Here is a 16,531-nt window from a genome sequence, read left to right as displayed (position 1 = left end):
TTTACAAATGTTTATGAGAGGGAGCGTGCGCAAGTGGGGGAGGGACAGAGAGAGAGGGAGACACAGAATCTGAAGCAGGCTCCAGGCCCTGAGCTATCAGCATAGAACCCGACCCAGGGCTCGAACTCCCAAACTATGAGATCATTACCTGAGCTGAAGTCGGAAGCCTAACCGACTGAGCCAGCCACCCAGGTGCCCGTGTTCTTTTTTTAAAAGTCCGTTTTGCTTGGAGTTACCAACTTTATTTATAAGGAACTGAATTCTGCCTTTGATTTTCCTGTTTTATGTCTGCTTTCTATTTAATTTCCACTCTTTTTAAAAAATTTTTTTTAAGTTATTTATTTGGAGAGAGAGAAAGAGTATGCCTAGTGGTGCAGGGGCAAAGAGAGAAAGAGAGAGAGAGAGAATATCTCAGGCAAGCTCTGCACTGTCTGCATGGAGCCCGATCTGGGGCTCGAACCCATGAACTGTGAGATCATGACATGAGCCGAAATCAAGAGTTGGACGCTGAAGCGACTGAGCCACTCAGGTGCTCCTTATTACCACTCTTACTGTTTCTTTTTTCTGCTTACTAAAGTTGGTGTAGTACCTTATTTTGGGGAGGGGGGGGTTAATTTTTTGTTCTTTTTCTAGCTTAAGATGGAAGCTGGGGGCTCAGTTGGTTGAATGTCCAACTCTTGATTTCAGCTCAGGTCATGATCCTAGGGTTGGACCAAGCACTAAGATTCTCTCCCTCCCTCCCTCTTCCCTCTCCCCTCTCCCCTGCTCATGCTCTCTCTCTCAAATACTGAGGGGGAAAAAAAAAAAGGTGGGAAGCTTAAATAATTGGTGTTCCACCTTTCATTTGAAGTACATATTTGAAGCTATATATTTCTCTCTAAACTTCCCTTTAAATTCTGCTTTAGCTAGATCCCATGTATTTGGATGCATTGTATTTCATTGCTCTTCAGTTCAGAATGTTTTTTAAGTTCTATTGTAATTGGATCTTTGTTGCATAGGATATTTAGAAGTATGTTGCTTGTTATTTTTCCGTTACTAATTTACGATTTAACTTACCATGGTTGGGAACATACTGTGTGATTTCAATCCTTTCAGATTTCTTGAGACTCCACATTGCTTTTTTCTTTTTAATGTTTATTTATCCTGAGAAAGAGCAAGTGAGCGGGAACAGGGGAGAAGGGCAGAGGGAAACAGAGAATCCTGAGGTGAGGCTCGATCTCACAACTGCGAGGTCATGACGTGAGCCAAAATCGAGTTGGATGCTCAACCAACTGAGCCACCCAGGTGCCCCTCAGCATTGCTTCTAAAATGATGTTTTATCTTTTTATATCTTTAGCGTCTTTAGGAAGGCCATTTTAGGTAATCTAGCCATGTTAGTAATAGAAATGTCTAAAGTGGTTTTGAGTTAACTTTTGTTTTTTTCAGGGATAATTTAATCGAGCAATTGTTAAAGTCTTTTCTTTTAAAGACTTTTTAGTTTTAAGTAATCTTTACACCCAGTGTGGGGCTTGAACCTGCAATCTCGAGATCAAAAGTTGCATGCTCCACCAACTGAGCCAGCCAGGCACCCATGACCCGTTTAAAATAATGTTAATAACTGTTTTTTTTTTTTAGTTTTTTTTTTTTTTTTTTTTTTTTAACGTTTACCTTTGAAAGAGAGAGAGAGAGCACGTGCGTGAGCAGGGAAGGGGTGGAGAGAGAGGGAGATACAGAATCCGAAGCAGACTCCAGGCTCCGAGCTGTCAGCACAGAGCCCGACGCAGGGCTCGAACCCACGAACCGCGAGATCATGACCTGAGCCGAAGTCAGACGCTTAACCAACTGAGCTACCCAGGCGCCCCAGTAACTGAATTGTTGTTACTTTAAGCCACTAAAGAAAAGGAAGTTGCAATTTTTCGTGTAGAGTTTACTTTTTTTTCGTTAGACGTTTTTTGTTTTTTTTTTAAAGTCAGCTCCATGCACAGCACAGATCCCAACATGGGGCCTTTGAACCCACGAACCTGGGATCAAGACCTGAGCTGAGATCAAGAGTCAGATGCTTAACTGACTGAGTCACCCAGGCACCCCCTTTGTTTGTTAGGCTTTCCATTTAAGAGTTTGAAAAGCCAGCAGTCTGACAGCATCTTGGTCCAGGTCCAGACTCTGCTCATTTTGTTGACTTTTCTTTCATACACGTGTATTCACAAGTATGTTCTGCGTATCTGAAGATTTTAATCCCATCGCAAAGCTTGCTATGTTTTATCCTGCAGGTATTGAACTGCTACCATCATCTTACTTTCTCTGCTATGTCTTGTACATTTCTGAGCAGTTCTTACTCATTTGTGCTCCCCACACAGCTTGCTTTGTTCTCGGATGCATAAGTGAGGTTTTAGGTGTAACTGTATTCTGAAGGACTGTTAGCTCATTCCTTTGAGTTATTTTTGGAATCATGGTCATTTATCATTCAAGTAAGACCCCATACTTAGGTTCAAACTTTTACTACTTTGAAAATATTCTGGATATCTCTTGGGGTATGTTAATACCTGAAAATCACTTTTTTATGTGTATGTAGGCATACGGCTTGTTATACACAGTCTGTAAAGTAAAATGAAGCAAGATCAGTTTACGTATTATGAGAGCGAATCCATTAACTCAGCAGATGCACTCTTAATCTGTGTAAGATTGTGTGTTAGATGAGACTGCCGACCGGCCTGTCTAATAAGATGCTAATAAATTAATTTTCATTTTGGTCCTGTCTTGAAACAGCATATTCACAAGAGACCCAGAGGTACGCATATGATAGGGAAGCCCAGCCGTGTATGCAGATGAAGAAGGCTAGTTAGTGCCTAACTGAATGTGTGGGAGAGCTCATGGGTCCAGTGGAAAGGGCGGTGTTGAAATTGAATTTTACACTAGGAAAAATGATGGGGGAGTGGAGAGGGTAAAGCGGTGCTGGGCCTTCCTGAGGACTTGAGAAGCAAGGAAAAGAAAGGCCTGGATCACTGTGCAACTGGATGATGCAGACTTTGCAAGTGGAGGAATCCCAGAAGATAATGCCTGGAGGCAGAATGGGGCCATGTGTTGGAAAAAGCCATAGAGTGCACCATACTGAAGGTGTGATTTTGCTACTGAGAACAACTAGGGCCCGATTGCTTGAGACATATTTGCAACTTCTCCTGTAGCAGGTTTTCAGGGCCATCAGTTGTATCTTGGAATAGTTTGTTCCTTTTAGTGGAGCAAGATTTCTCCTGTGTTGCTGGTATACCAAACAGGCATCTCTGAACATTTTGCTGATGCTAGGATCATTCTGAAGCAGTAGGCTCCTTGTTTACCTTGGTGGCAGGAGGAAAGAACTATATTCGGCCGGTTAGTGGTTGTGAACTAGCTCACATTTCATGTATTTTTCTTGGCCTTTTAGGCTGCACATGGTCCGTCTGATGCTGTTGGAGAGACTACTGCAGACCTTGCCCCAGTTACGAAATGTTGGAGGCGTCCGGGCCATCCCGTACATGCAGGTATCCCTCAGTTCACCCGGGTCTGTCACGTTGCAGTTGGACCATCCTTCGGCGTGTTCACGTGTCTCTCCTAGAGGCTCTGTAAGGCCTTGTTTGGTGTTAGGTCAGAGAATAATGGAATGCAGCTTTGAACTGCAAGTTTTAGCCCTAAATTCTATAGGTGAAAAGGCCAGGGGTCGGAGAATTTAAAAAGATGTCTGCAAGTCCTCCAGCTAGTTACTGACAGAGCCGGGAGCAAATGTCTGCTCCACAGATGCTTGGTGTATGTGAGTCTGTATTAACACAGTGTTGGAATGTGGTCTGCTAGCTGTTCTCACACTAACTGCCTTCATCTTAGGCAGAGAGCTCTTTACTTTGGGCACAGCACACTGCCCCCTGTCAAGCCACTTTGGTTGATTACAACGTAGTTTAGTTGATTTGTTTTGCAGACTGTTTGCAAAACGCCTTCTGTGATGCCACGTGTGGCGTATACCAAAATTCGACTCTTCCGACTCCGGACACTTCACCTTCGGATACCTCGAGATTTAGGACCTTTTCGTGGATCAGAGTTGTGGCTGACAGGGGCGTCAGGAGGATCGGGGTTTCTTCCGAAACACCTTGTGTTAGAGTCGTCCTCTAGGGTACTGGTCCTCACGTTTTACCTCTCTGTTGACTTCCAGGTCATTCTGATGCTCACTACAGATCTGGATGGAGAAGATGAGAAAGACAAGGGAGCCCTGGACAACCTGCTCTCCCAGCTAATTGCTGAACTGGGCATGGACAAAAAGGTAAGATTGGAGAGTCCCACTGTGTCAGGAACAGGCACGGGCTGAGGTCCTTCCAGCCTGCCATCCTTCCCTTAGAGGAGCTTCACTTCATTTCTGGGGGGCATCACCTGAACAGGAGGGCTCCGGTTCCGGTGATTCAACAAAAGCAGTAGGCCTGCGTTGGCCCAGGCCTCCTGTTAGGTCTGGACGTAAATGAGGAACAGACCAAGTCTCTGCCCCCACAGACCTTTTGTAGTTCCCCAAGCTGAAAACAAGAAATTAGTTACTTGTATCAGAACATGGGCTCTTAAGCGTAGCAGGCTCTAGCTAATCCAGGTGTGGTCCACCGATAATTGGAGCTTGTTTTGACTGTGACTCCGTGTGAAGAACACATAGGCTGGAAGGAGTCTTGTTGAGAGGAGGCTTCAGGCTTAAGGTAAATGGGGGCTTCTGGGCTCTGTTTCTGCCTGCAGGACGTGTCCAGGAAGAATGAGCGCAGCGCCCTGAATGAAGTCCACCTAGTGGTAATGAGACTTCTGAGCGTCTTCATGTCCCGGACCAAATCTGGATCTAAGTCTTCCATATGTGAGGTACTGTCTCTTTGAGCATATGGGTATGTGGAAAGGAAAGAGGATTGTCGGGTTGATGCTGGGGCTGAGGGCACAGGTGGTAGTTAGAATAAGGCCGTTGTCTATTGTCATTCTAGAGGAGACAGATTCTAAGCTGTCACCTCTTCCAAGAGCAGAGCTTCCACCTTGTTCAGAGTACCTTCCAAGTCCTGATCTTTGCCAACAGTCCTTCCAAGTGGAGCGGTTACAGGGTTTGGAAGTTCCATTATTGAAAGGAGGGGGCTATTCTGCAAGGCGCAGGGTGGCTAAGAGGATTCCCCTACTGTATGTTGCTATGAGGTATGGTAATAAAGCAGAGAGAAAGCAGCATGTGCGTGGTGGAAAGGAGATTAACACAAAGCAGAGAAGGTGGAAATGGAGGCTGAACTGCATCCAATCTTAATGAGCTTATGAGCTGTGGGGTTTGCTGGGATTTGCAAGGCTCTCCTAATGGTTTTATTTACAGTGGCTTTTCCCCTGCTTTTTTATTCATGTGATTACTTACCCCATCTCCTTTAGAAGCTGGTTCTGTAGAGAGAGCCCCTACTGGGAAGGTGGGGGTGCTATCTGGTGCTCACGGTGGAAAGTTTTCCCTCCCCTTGAAATGGGCCACTTTTCTCGTTGCCCAGGGAAGAAAGAAAGCCACCCTTCCCAGTAGAGAGGTTACCTAGCCCGTGCCCCCTTGGCCTCTGGCAGGGGTGTGGGGGGAGTAGAGCTGGGAACCTGCCGCTGTTGGGAAGAGCTGGGGGGTGTTTGAGTTAGTCGGGGGACCTCTGGCCGAGATGAGCTCAGTCCCTGGACTGCCACTCTGGGAACGTCACCGTTTCCTCCCCGCTGCCTCCAGCTGCTTCACGAGCCACCCTGACCTCTTCTCTCTTTTCCCCAGTCCTCTTCCCTCATCTCCAGCGCCACGGCAGCGGCCCTGCTGAGCTCCGGCGCCGTGGACTACTGCCTACACGTGCTCAGATCCCTGCTGGACTATTGGAAGAGCCAGCAGAACGACGAGGAGCCCGTGGCTACCAGCCAGCTGCTGAAGCCACACACGACGTCATCCCCACCTGACATGAGCCCGTTCTTCCTCCGCCAGTATGTGAAGGTGAGGCCTCTCCCTGGATGTAGAGCGGCTCCTGCCCTCCTCCTCTCTGCTGTCTGTGAGTAGGGTCCGAGGAGCCAGGGCAGGGAGCCTGCTGGAGGCAGCCTGTGTTCCTCAGAGGGGGGAGGTTACTCTCGGCGTGATTTAGTGAACAACCACTCCTCCCGACCTACTGGGGTGCAGACTCCTGCCCTTTGTAAAGCCGGGGAACTGAGTGAAATCAGACAGATGCGTCCTTGCATGTGAAGCTCCTTAGAGAAAGGTGAGAAGGCACAGGGCAATGTCGGTAGTGACTGCGTCCTGCTGTATATGTCAGACTCCCCCTGTGGTTGTCAGAGCCCTTTCAGTGGGCTTGTTTAGAAGATGGGCTTTCTGGTCAGGTGAGTTTGGGAGCCAGCATTCCCACTTCCCAGCCCCGAAGGTCGGGCAGGTTCCGTCTGGCCTTAGTGAGCCTCAGTTTGCACGCTGGGAAATGACGCTCCGCGTAGGGTCAGCTGTGTGGGTTGTCGTGAGCGCTGAGTGGCGTGACGCAGTAAAGCCCGGCGCCGAGTGCACACTGGTGCCCATTCTGTGTTCATCATCTCGACCACTGCTGTCCGTCTGCATCTGGGTGGTGGCCTTCTGCGGTCGGCACCCGCTGGGCTCCCCACTGCACATGCCGAACTGCTTTGAATAGTTCAGGGATAGGATAGGCATAAAATGTGAACCTCACAGTGTCCTTCTCTTTAACCCTTTGCTGGTCTTCCATAACTTTTAGGCCAAAAAGTTCTCTGAGAACCCAACTATCTACCTAACTCTTCAGCTGCGTCACTATGCATCCTGGCACGTGGCCCCCCTGACCTGTGCCTTTCCCCACATGTGGCACGCCACTTTCCTACCTGCTGTCTTTCTGAACTTCTTTCCATTTGCGTCGCTTCCTTTCCCTCTAAGCTAATTCCTAGTCCTTATTCAAGACCTGGCTCTCACGCACTGGATCCTGGGAACAACCTCCCCAACACACTTCCCTGCTACCAGGTCGGATGGAGATGGCCTTTCCCCGGGTCCCCAGAGCACCCTGTACACACATGTGGAGTCTTCCCCTTATTTGCACCTCCTGTGCTCGGCAAAGGATGAGTTACCGATGAGTAACTGGCGATTGAATACACGAGACACGTTGGGCCCAGACTCCTGCAGGCTCTGCCCAGAGAAACACACAGCCCGCGGGGTATCTGCCGCTTCCACCATCCCCACAGCCCTCAGTTGCCCTGCCTCCAGGGGATGTGTGTTTAGTGATCTGGCTGCCTTGCTTTACTGAAATGTCTTTTGTTATAGCAGAAGGTTATGGATCTAGGGAATGGAGTGCATCTCTCGTAGGAAGTCAGGAATCCTTCCTCACCACTTTTTTTTTTCCATTTTTTCCCTTTAGAAGTTGAGTTTTTGTGTCAAGCAGAGCACAGCCAGTCAGCATCAAAACCCACAGAGTGAAATGTTAGAACTTTCAAGACAAGCGAGATCTGTGTCCAGATGTACATGCAACCTTTGCATGTAACAAAGTTGCCCCCAGGAGCCTGGGGTCTTGCTGGGTTCAAACTCAACTGTCAGAAAGCGATGGTTCCCATTTGAAAGGTGCCATTTGCTAATTCCAACATAAGCTATACCTAACAAGCAGCAAGCCGGCCTTTTTCCTAGTTGTGGTCATGGAAAACCGCCCGTCACAGGTTCTTACACAGGTGTTCTCCCTCCAGGGTCATGCTGCTGATGTGTTTGAGGCCTACACTCAGCTTTTAACAGAGATGGTCTTGCGGCTTCCTTACCAAATCAAGAAGATCGCCGATGCCAACTCTCGAATCCCCCCTCCTGTCTTTGATCATTCTTGGTTTTACTTTCTCTCAGAGGTAAGTGAAGGCCCCAGGCAGCATGCCATTCCAGGAGAGGACATACTGGCTGTGACAGCCTTTATGGCCCCCTTCTGTCCTCGCTCCCAGGAGGTGTTGCCCCCAGCAGCGCCGCTCACACTGTGTTGATCTTGCCCCGGATGTCCCGTGTGGTGAAGCTGTGGAAGATGGCTGTCAGAGCAAGCCATGGCTCTAGATTTTAAGTCCATACGTTTAACTCTTTCTGCGTATGGTAGGAACAGACAAGTTTAAAAATTTGAATTCTGGTAAATAGAGAATATAGTAGTTAAGTTACAGAGAGATTTTAACATAGGGGATTGCTTGAACCACCATTGGAAAACCAGAAAAGGAAAAAAGGGAAGCCAGAGACAGTGACTACAGGAAGCAGCCACCAGAAACCCACGTGTGAAGAGGAGTCAGCTGGGTGGGCCCGAGGTGGGGGTGCTGCTTCCGGTGCCCCAGGAACTCTGAGGGGCCGCGGTGCGGTCGATTCTGGAAGTATGCAAAGAAGCTGATGATCAGAACCAACTGGAGTTGGTTTGTCCTTGGATGCTGAAGAAATGACGGAGGCTGCCAGCGTGAAGGGCTATTGCCAGGATAGCAGGCAGACAGGAAGGAGCCGGTGCTTTTTCCTCTTGCCCTCTGTCGTGCCTTTTTGTTCCCTGTTGGTAGGACCGGAGGGGGAGCCAGCTGGCAGAGAGGCAGTGTAGTCAGCGTGCTTCTGGACCGGCCATTGCAGGGCGGTGTGTGGTGGGGCAGGTCTGGGACCGCCGAGATTTGGCAGTTTAAGATTAGCCACCATCACAGCAAGCTTGAGATTAACTCTGGGAAGAGTGACCTGTTAGCAAACCCCAGATGACCATTTCAGGTTTCCCCACCTCTTTGACCAGAAAGAGAGACTCTGAATATGTTTTCGTGATCATTTCACTCTGGGTGGGCTGGAGTGGGGGCCGGCTTCCCTGTAGATTCCAAAGGATTCCAGTAGGGGAGTGGGGATATGGCTGTTTTCCCCTCTCTGACGTCTGTCTCTCCATGCCTGCCTTTCTTCTGGTTTCTGTAAGGAATACCGCGGTTAACTGGAGGCCGGCTTGGCCGTGAGGAAATAGCTTAGCTTGCGTTTCTTACCAATTTTTAATGACAGTTCGTGAACACCTGGGGTGTCACTGCCGTCACAGTTCCTGAGTCATTGACTTTTCGTGGTGCTTTTCCCCTCAAGTACCTGATGATCCAGCAGACTCCGTTTGTGCGTCGCCAAGTCCGGAAACTTTTGCTCTTCATCTGTGGATCAAAGGAGAAGTACCGCCAGCTCCGGGATCTGCACACCCTGGACTCCCATGTGCGTGGGATCAAGAAGCTGCTGGAGGAACAGGGGATATTCCTCCGGGCAAGCGTGGTTACAGCCAGCTCGGGCTCCGCCCTGCAGTACGACACACTCATCAGCCTGGTATGAGGGCGAGGGGGCATGGTGGGGTAGACAGAGGGCGGGTGATGCGGCTCGGCCAGCGAGGCGGTAGGATGGAGCAGAACGGGGCTTTTAAACATTTAGAGGACGTTAAGGCCACAGTTGAGCTCAGGGCGAATCCGCGGTGCTGTACATCCGGTGCCGTTGGCGTCAGGGTCTGAGATTTCCCCACCACCGTTCCCACTCCCGCCTGATGTCATGAGTCGTGGCGTGACCAGTCATGACCAGTGTCGCTGGCTCCACCAGAAATTTGCACACCTCTGAGTTCTGTCCTTCAGCACTAAAGACACGGTGTGTTACTGTCTGAAAGCGGTTTGGACTTTGGGGAGCAAATTGAATCATCGCATAGGAGCATCTAGAAGAGGATGTCTTCGGTGTCCAGTGTTTCTAAGCTAGTGTCCTTCCTGGGGTGCTTTTAGCAAAAGAAAAGGTGGGAGTGTGGGAATGAAAGGGCAAAGTAACCTGGGTCGTAGTTTACTGTCACGGTGTCTCTCTCTCCTGCTGCGTTACTGAGCGGCCTGCAGGGTCCCTGTAAACAAAGGGCGTTTGTGTGGTGGGTGTAGCCCGGAGGAGGCTCCGTGAGAGCTGCAGTGTGTGCACTTGGGGAACCCGGGGCACGGGGTCAGCAGCCGTGCACAGGGGGCTGTGCTCAGTATGCAGTCTGGAGTCAGGACAGTGACCCCTCAAGTGCGGGCTGCCTGGCGGGGCTGCTCACTTCTGCGGATTGGTTTCCATTTCAGATGGAGCACCTGAAAGCTTGTGCGGAAATTGCTGCCCAGCGCACCGTCAACTGGCAGAAGTTCTGCATCAAAGACGACTGTAAGCAGCGCAGCTCCTTCGGGCTGCTGTTACTCCGTCGTCCCTTTGAGAACTAGGTAGTGAGGCCCGCTGTGTGCCAAGCACTGGCCTGGATGCCAGAGACGAAGCCGTGAGCAAGACACGTAGCTAGAACTCTGCCTAGCTGAGAAGAAAAGTCAAAACTTAGGAGCGATCAGGGTCAGAGACAAAATTCGGGGTGCTCTGGGGGCACAGAGTAGGAGCAGCTGACCTCCAGATTATAGAGCTAAAACTAAAGAGGAGGCGGTGGGGTCTAGAGAGTCATCTTCTTCGAAGAAGTGGGGGCTGAGAGTCGATCTCGAGGTAGCTGTTTGGACATTTGTGAGGTATTTCTGCAGCGGGCACGAGTTCTGGGCGACATCTGGCAGAGCAGCCTCGGAAAGCAAGCTGGTGGGAACGTGGCCGGTCCTGGCTGGGTGCAGACACGGCTCCCGTGATGGGGAAGTCCGCGGTAATTGTCTCGGAACCGAGCCCCGGTCTCCTCTGCCCACAGCCGTCCTGTACTTCCTCCTCCAAGTCAGCTTCTTGGTGGACGAGGGGGTGTCTCCGGTGCTGCTGCAGCTGCTGTCCTGCGCCCTGTGCGGCAGCAAAGTCCTCGCCGCTCTGGCGGCCTCCGCGGGCTCCTCCACTGCCTCCTCCTCCTCGGCGCCTGTGGCTGCCAGTTCTGGACAAGCCACGACACAGTCCAAGTCGTCCACGAAGAAGAGCAAGAAAGAAGAAAAGGAAAAGGAGAAAGAGGGTAAGCGTTTGTGACCAGGGTGATGTGTTCTGCTTCCTCCTGGAGCACACTGTTGATGCTCCTTTCAGGAAGGGCTTTCACCCGGATGTGCTAGGGACCTAAAACTCAGATGCCCTCTAGTGTCTAGTTTTGGTTTTATTTTCCTTTACACCTTACGCTTGTGACTTCCTGTACCAAGGAAAGGCCAAAGGGCACTGAACGTTTTTAGTAAGCCAAGTTTGTTTTTCCATGAAATAATAAATCACACTTGCTGTGTGAGGAGGTTGTCAGTGTTAAATGATGCTCGTAAATGCACCTCGTGAACTGTTAAATGCCCCACAAATGGAAGCTGTTTTAGTGGACTCCCTACCATCGAAAAGGCAGAAGCCTTTCTGTTTTCACTGCTTTTCATGGTTCTCGGAGGCCTGAGACCGGTGATCAGCAGAGCAGGGGAGGTGGTTTACGTTCTCCCAATTAATGATACAGGTAGATGTTTTAGGTAACGGATCTCCGATGTAGCCGTGTTTGTTCGGTGCCAGGCTTGCGTCGGCCCTTTGTCCTGTGCCTTTTTGGTGGCGTTATTGCACGTCTGTCTCATTTGGGGCTGGCCTTCTGGTTCTCCAGTAAACAACTGAAAGTTGTTCTCAAATTAAAACCATTTAGTTGAAACTCTTAGACATGGACAGAATCCCCTCCCTCTCCATCTGGTGTCACTGGCTGTAGGACCCTAGACCATGCTTCCCGGTCTCCAGTCCTCAGTCCCGCCCTGATCTTGCAGGTGAGAGCTCAGGCAGCCAGGAGGACCAGCTGTGCACAGCTCTGGTGAACCAGCTGAACAAATTCGCAGATAAGGAGACCTTGGTTCAGTTCCTGCGTTGCTTCCTGTTAGAGTCCAATTCTTCCTCAGTACGCTGGCAGGCGCACTGTCTGACGCTGCATATCTACAGGTGGGGTCCGGGGCTAGGTTTTGGCGGTCTGCATGGGTCCAGGACCCGAGTGGATGATGTGGTTCTGTCTTGGCTTCATGTTACATGCTCACGGTTTCAGTCTCGGTATTTATATCGGTCTGGATCGTCTTGACTGTTACAGGTGTCTTCGTGAGGTTAGCCGTTCTTAGCCATTAAACTGATGTCGTAAGCAAGAGATGCTTGCGTTTTTTTCTGAGAGGGCTCTATTTTGGAGTTTGTAAAGTGACCAGGCTTGACTCTTCAGGCCACCTTCTGAAGATGCACCCGTTAGGATCTGCTGTCAGAAGAACAGCAGAATGGCTTGAACTTAACCCCTGGTTGTGGGGAGGGAGATACAGCTACAGAAACAGTACCGGGGCATTATTGATAAATAAAAGGAACTCCAGGGTTTTCTGCTGCTTGGTAATGCGAACTGTCCTTTATCTACAGAAACTCCAGCAAATCGCAACAGGAGCTCCTGCTAGATCTGATGTGGTCCATATGGCCAGAACTGCCAGCCTATGGTCGTAAGGCTGCCCAGTTTGTGGACCTGCTAGGGTACTTCTCCTTGAAAACCCCACAAACGGAGAAGAAGGTAACAATTGATGTATAGTCAGGGGGCTATCTGGCCACTTTTGACCTTTTTTCCCTTGAGTTAACATTCTGACCGTCCCACATGGGGGGCACACCTGTAAAATCTCTTTAGATCTATGTTAAGCCTTCCCAACACGTATGCCACAAGATAACATATGCTAGCAAATAAGCACAGGCTGAATTTGGCTTAGCCAGCAGAAGGAGATCAGGTGGGGAGGAAAATGCAACCCATTTAAAGTTGTTTTAGGAAAGAAGGTATCCCCCTCGTTTTCCTGGCTGCCCTGATGGCATCCCTAAAAGTGTCTCCGCAGTCGGATAACCATTTCGTGACTTCTCCATGGGAATAAAAATGGTCTTTGTCCACAGGGTCTGAAAAGGTGACTGTCCCTAAGTCTGTGGAAACTTGTAGAGAAGACAGAATCCTTTAAATGACTAGGAATTAGGCCCAGCCTTGTGTGATTCTGCACTGGGGCTGAAAAGCCTGGTATTTCTTGGGCGGTATCAACTAGATAGCAGGAGACAGAAGCCTTTTCCAGGAAGACTTTCCCTTGGCCTTTAACTCTGGTCTTTTATTAACTTCTGTTTCAGTTAAAGGAATATTCCCAGAAGGCTGTGGAGATTCTGCGGACTCAAAACCATATTCTTACCAACCACCCCAACTCCAACATTTACAGGTGGGCCCGTTCTGCCTTCTCCCTAACTGAAGCTCCCTCAACCAGGCCCAGTTGCCGTCTCCACATTGGTTAGCTCCTACATAAGAATCAGTACGCCTCTGTCTAGTTGGTCTTTGAATCCTTCCTCGTAGCTGGAGCCTTGCACACCCAGGGCACTCAAAATGTAACTGCTCGATTAGATTTTGGGAAGCAGTAATTTGAGAATGTTTCCTACTTCGAGGGTCTGAGTCTAAATCAGATGAGTGTACAGAAAATGGCGAGGTTAAAACAACTTTTGAAAGAGTATCAGTTAAACTAGCAGCTATTATTTCCCTGGTTTAATAACGACTGTTCTCTTTTCTTCTAAACTTCATTGACGTATACTTTCTATACCACAAATTCACCTATTTTAAAGTATACAACTCAATGATTTTTGGTCAATTTAATTGTGACTCTGCTTTGAGTCAAATATTAATGTAGCTTTTTAGGATTCCTCTGACCTCAGGATGGCTCAGAAGTAGGAAACATCTAGGGCTGGTTGGTTGACATGTCCTTCCTGTGACGTCTAAGTCCTGTTGGGATTTCTTGCGTTTCCCTGTGTTCTTACTAGGGTGGGGCTCGCCTTAGGGAATGTCGCCATGGCGCGTTCATGGCTTCTTTGTGAAGCTTGGTGCTTTCTAAAATGAAAATTTCCTTATGCTGAGACTGGTTTCTTCCTTAGCACCTTGTCTGGCTTAGTGGAATTTGATGGCTATTACCTGGAGAGCGATCCCTGCCTGGTGTGTAATAATCCAGAGGTGCCGTTTTGTGTAAGTGCCGTCTTTAACGTGGGCAGTGGTGAGGCTTGCAGGGCCAGTGGGTTTCTAGTTCAGAGATTGATTGTTGCCACATAGGTGTTCCTCTCCCGACGGTTGGTCACCAGTGGTATGAATGCTTACCTGCCACGCTTACCACCTCAGATAGAAGTGTCATCCGTGGTTGAAGAGTGGGTTACAGTGGTCAGTTTTGAAGAAGGCAGGATGAGCCGGTGGCCTTGAACCGATACACTGTTTTGTGTCCTCCTGTGTTTAGTATATCAAGCTGTCTTCCATCAAAGTGGACACGCGGTACACCACCACCCAGCAGGTCGTGAAGCTCATTGGCAGCCACACCATCAGCAAAGTGACGGTGAAAATCGGGGATCTGAAACGGACAAAGATGGTGCGGACTGTCAACCTGTATTACAACAACCGGACTGTGCAGGCCATCGTGGAGTTGAAAAACAAGTACGGGCTCTTCAGGCTTGGGGAGGGGCCGTGTAAGGCTTAACACCAGCTGTTGGTTTTGATTGCTGGAATGGGGTGAAGCAGCACATCCCCTAGAGGCCTGGTATGTTCTCTTTCCACTTCAGTCAGGGCTGGGGACAAAAGTGAAACACCGTTTCCTAATGTTGACAAAGGTTCTTTGGCCTGTCCGGTGGAGCCCTTGGGGTCTGAGGGAGCAATTGAGCAGTTTGCCCTCTGAGAGAGCAAGCTGAGTGAGGGGACTGCAGGCTTCTACCCGTGTTAATCAGGGCAGTTCTGGGGTTAAAACCCATACTGGGAAATACTTGTCGTTTCTTGGATTAAGACGATGTTTGCTTGCTCACAGAGAGGCAGTATTCCTTAAGAAGTTTCTCTAGTACGCAGGCCTTATATTGATATGTCGCACCTTCCTTTTTTTTTTTTCTTTCTAAATCTTTGTTTATCTGTGAGAGAGAGACAGAGTGTGAGCAGGGAGGGAGCAGAGAGAGGGAAACACAGAATCTGAAGCAGGCTCCAGGCCCTGAGCTGTCAGCACAGAGCCCGACGTGGGGCTGAAAGTCACGAACCGTGAGATCATAACCTGAGCCGAAGTCGGACGCTCAACTGACTGAGCCACCCAGGCGCCCCACACCTTCCTTTTGTATCTGCCTATGTTGGATCTTTCCAGCTCACGTGTCCTGGTGTCTGAATCGGGGCACGTCATATGTGGGCCAAAGAAGGCACCGGTGGGGGTTCCAGGGTTGACCCACAGAGACAGATCTGTTGAAATCTCTGGCGTGCCTGTTGGGCAGAGGACATGGGGAGGTGCTGCTTAAGTAGGAAGACTTGCAGGGCTGTTCTGCACGGAATGGAAGTATTGGTATTATTCTAAGGGGCAGAACAAAGCTAGGCTGGACCACATCAGCAAACGGCCACGGGGAGCTTGGCCGACAGGAAGTTTTCTTCCTTTGGAGAGCAATTCACATTGGTCACGCGCAGGTGAAAGCTACTAATGCGGATGACCCGCTCCCCTTCTGGAGGAGGTGGATTTCATTTCCTGTTGCGTAGAGTCCGTGCAGCTGCCGGTGAAGCGCTCAGAACCCGCGATGAGACCGTGGGCTCGCACCCCGGCTCTACTGTCTGTCTTTCTGGTGTGGGAGCAGTTGTGTAGTTTGGTTTAGTGTATGTAGACTGCCGAGAATGGAGCCTAGCACGTAGGAAGTGCTTAATAAATGTTACCTGTAGTTAATGTGATTACCCTAAATTACTACGTGCCTTTTTTTTCCCCCCCTCTGCTTGGCACATGGCACATAGTTCGTGGTACCTCTTGGGATCTTAGGCTTTAGTGTGGCGTAGTTTTAGAGTAGTCCCTCTCCCTGATGCGTGCTTCGTTGTTTTTCTAGGATCTGAAAAGTCATTCTGTGTAACATCTTAAAGCACTTGAGTGTTAACATCCTTTTTTATAAAGAGCAGTGGGAAGATTTTCTTTATATTTGGTTGCTATTATTCTCCAGATCACCTTTTCTTAGAGTGACCACTGCCTTAGAAGAATACATGGGGACAGCCTTACTCTTTGTCTCCTCAGACCATCTCTGAGGGGTAAACAGGCGGCTCTCAGGCCCCCTGCCCCTCTGTCTGACACCATCTCTCGTAGGCCGGCTCGCTGGCACAAAGCCAAGAAGGTTCAACTGACCCCCGGGCAGACAGAGGTGAAGATTGACCTGCCCTTGCCCATCGTGGCCTCCAACCTGATGATCGAGTTTGCGGACTTCTATGAAAACTACCAGGCCTCCACAGAGACGCTGCAGTGCCCGCGCTGCAGCGCCTCGGTCCCTGCCAACCCGGGAGTCTGCGGCAACTGTGGAGAGAACGTCTACCAGTGTCACAAATGCAGGTGAGGGAGTGTCGCCGGGCCAGGGCCGTGTACGTTCCTTGTATTTCCCTGTAAGAGCCTCAGTGTGGGCAGGGTTCCAGCGTCTGGTGCCCTCGTGATAATTAGGGGACTGTGGGCATGTGGAGTCCAGGGATGGAAGAGCGGTGCGCGTGTAGGTGTGCGCGCGCCTGTCCTGTGGTAGGCGGGGAGCGGGGGTCCCTGGGTCTGGTTGCAGGTCTTCCTTTCTTGTCACCTGGTTGTGTAAGTCACCCTCAGCTATCGTCATCCCTGCACGGTTCCAGGGTACGCGGGTGGCGCCGTCCATCTCACGGTCACCCCCCACCCCCTGCCACTGAACCTCTCCTGCCCC

General features: G+C 49.9%; 1 protein-coding gene across 10 annotated transcripts in view; it reads left to right on the top strand.

Moving 5' to 3' along the window:
• Positions 1 to 16,531, top strand: part of UBR4 (ubiquitin protein ligase E3 component n-recognin 4) — a 131,493-nt gene that overhangs the window by 75,349 nt on the left and 39,613 nt on the right. For all 10 annotated transcript variants that reach the window (XM_045035180.1, XM_045035182.1, XM_011284581.4 and 7 more), the window contains 14 exons: positions 3,398 to 3,494; positions 4,154 to 4,261; positions 4,714 to 4,830; positions 5,735 to 5,944; positions 7,666 to 7,815; positions 9,032 to 9,259; positions 10,018 to 10,096; positions 10,608 to 10,853; positions 11,611 to 11,779; positions 12,230 to 12,374; positions 12,962 to 13,047; positions 13,748 to 13,835; positions 14,098 to 14,291; positions 15,943 to 16,182. In XM_045035180.1, the coding sequence (XP_044891115.1) occupies positions 3,398 to 3,494; positions 4,154 to 4,261; positions 4,714 to 4,830; positions 5,735 to 5,944; positions 7,666 to 7,815; positions 9,032 to 9,259; positions 10,018 to 10,096; positions 10,608 to 10,853; positions 11,611 to 11,779; positions 12,230 to 12,374; positions 12,962 to 13,047; positions 13,748 to 13,835; positions 14,098 to 14,291; positions 15,943 to 16,182 (2,157 nt within the window). The remainder of the gene's footprint in view (positions 1 to 3,397; positions 3,495 to 4,153; positions 4,262 to 4,713; positions 4,831 to 5,734; positions 5,945 to 7,665; positions 7,816 to 9,031; positions 9,260 to 10,017; positions 10,097 to 10,607; positions 10,854 to 11,610; positions 11,780 to 12,229; positions 12,375 to 12,961; positions 13,048 to 13,747; positions 13,836 to 14,097; positions 14,292 to 15,942; positions 16,183 to 16,531) is intronic.

The sequence above is a fragment of the Felis catus genome, chromosome C1 (assembly GCF_018350175.1).
Source record: "Felis catus isolate Fca126 chromosome C1, F.catus_Fca126_mat1.0, whole genome shotgun sequence".
In the NCBI taxonomy this organism is placed as follows: domain Eukaryota; kingdom Metazoa; phylum Chordata; class Mammalia; order Carnivora; family Felidae; genus Felis; species Felis catus.
Note: the sequence above shows the minus strand (reverse complement) of the source record. Positions and strands in the feature narration are given on the sequence as shown.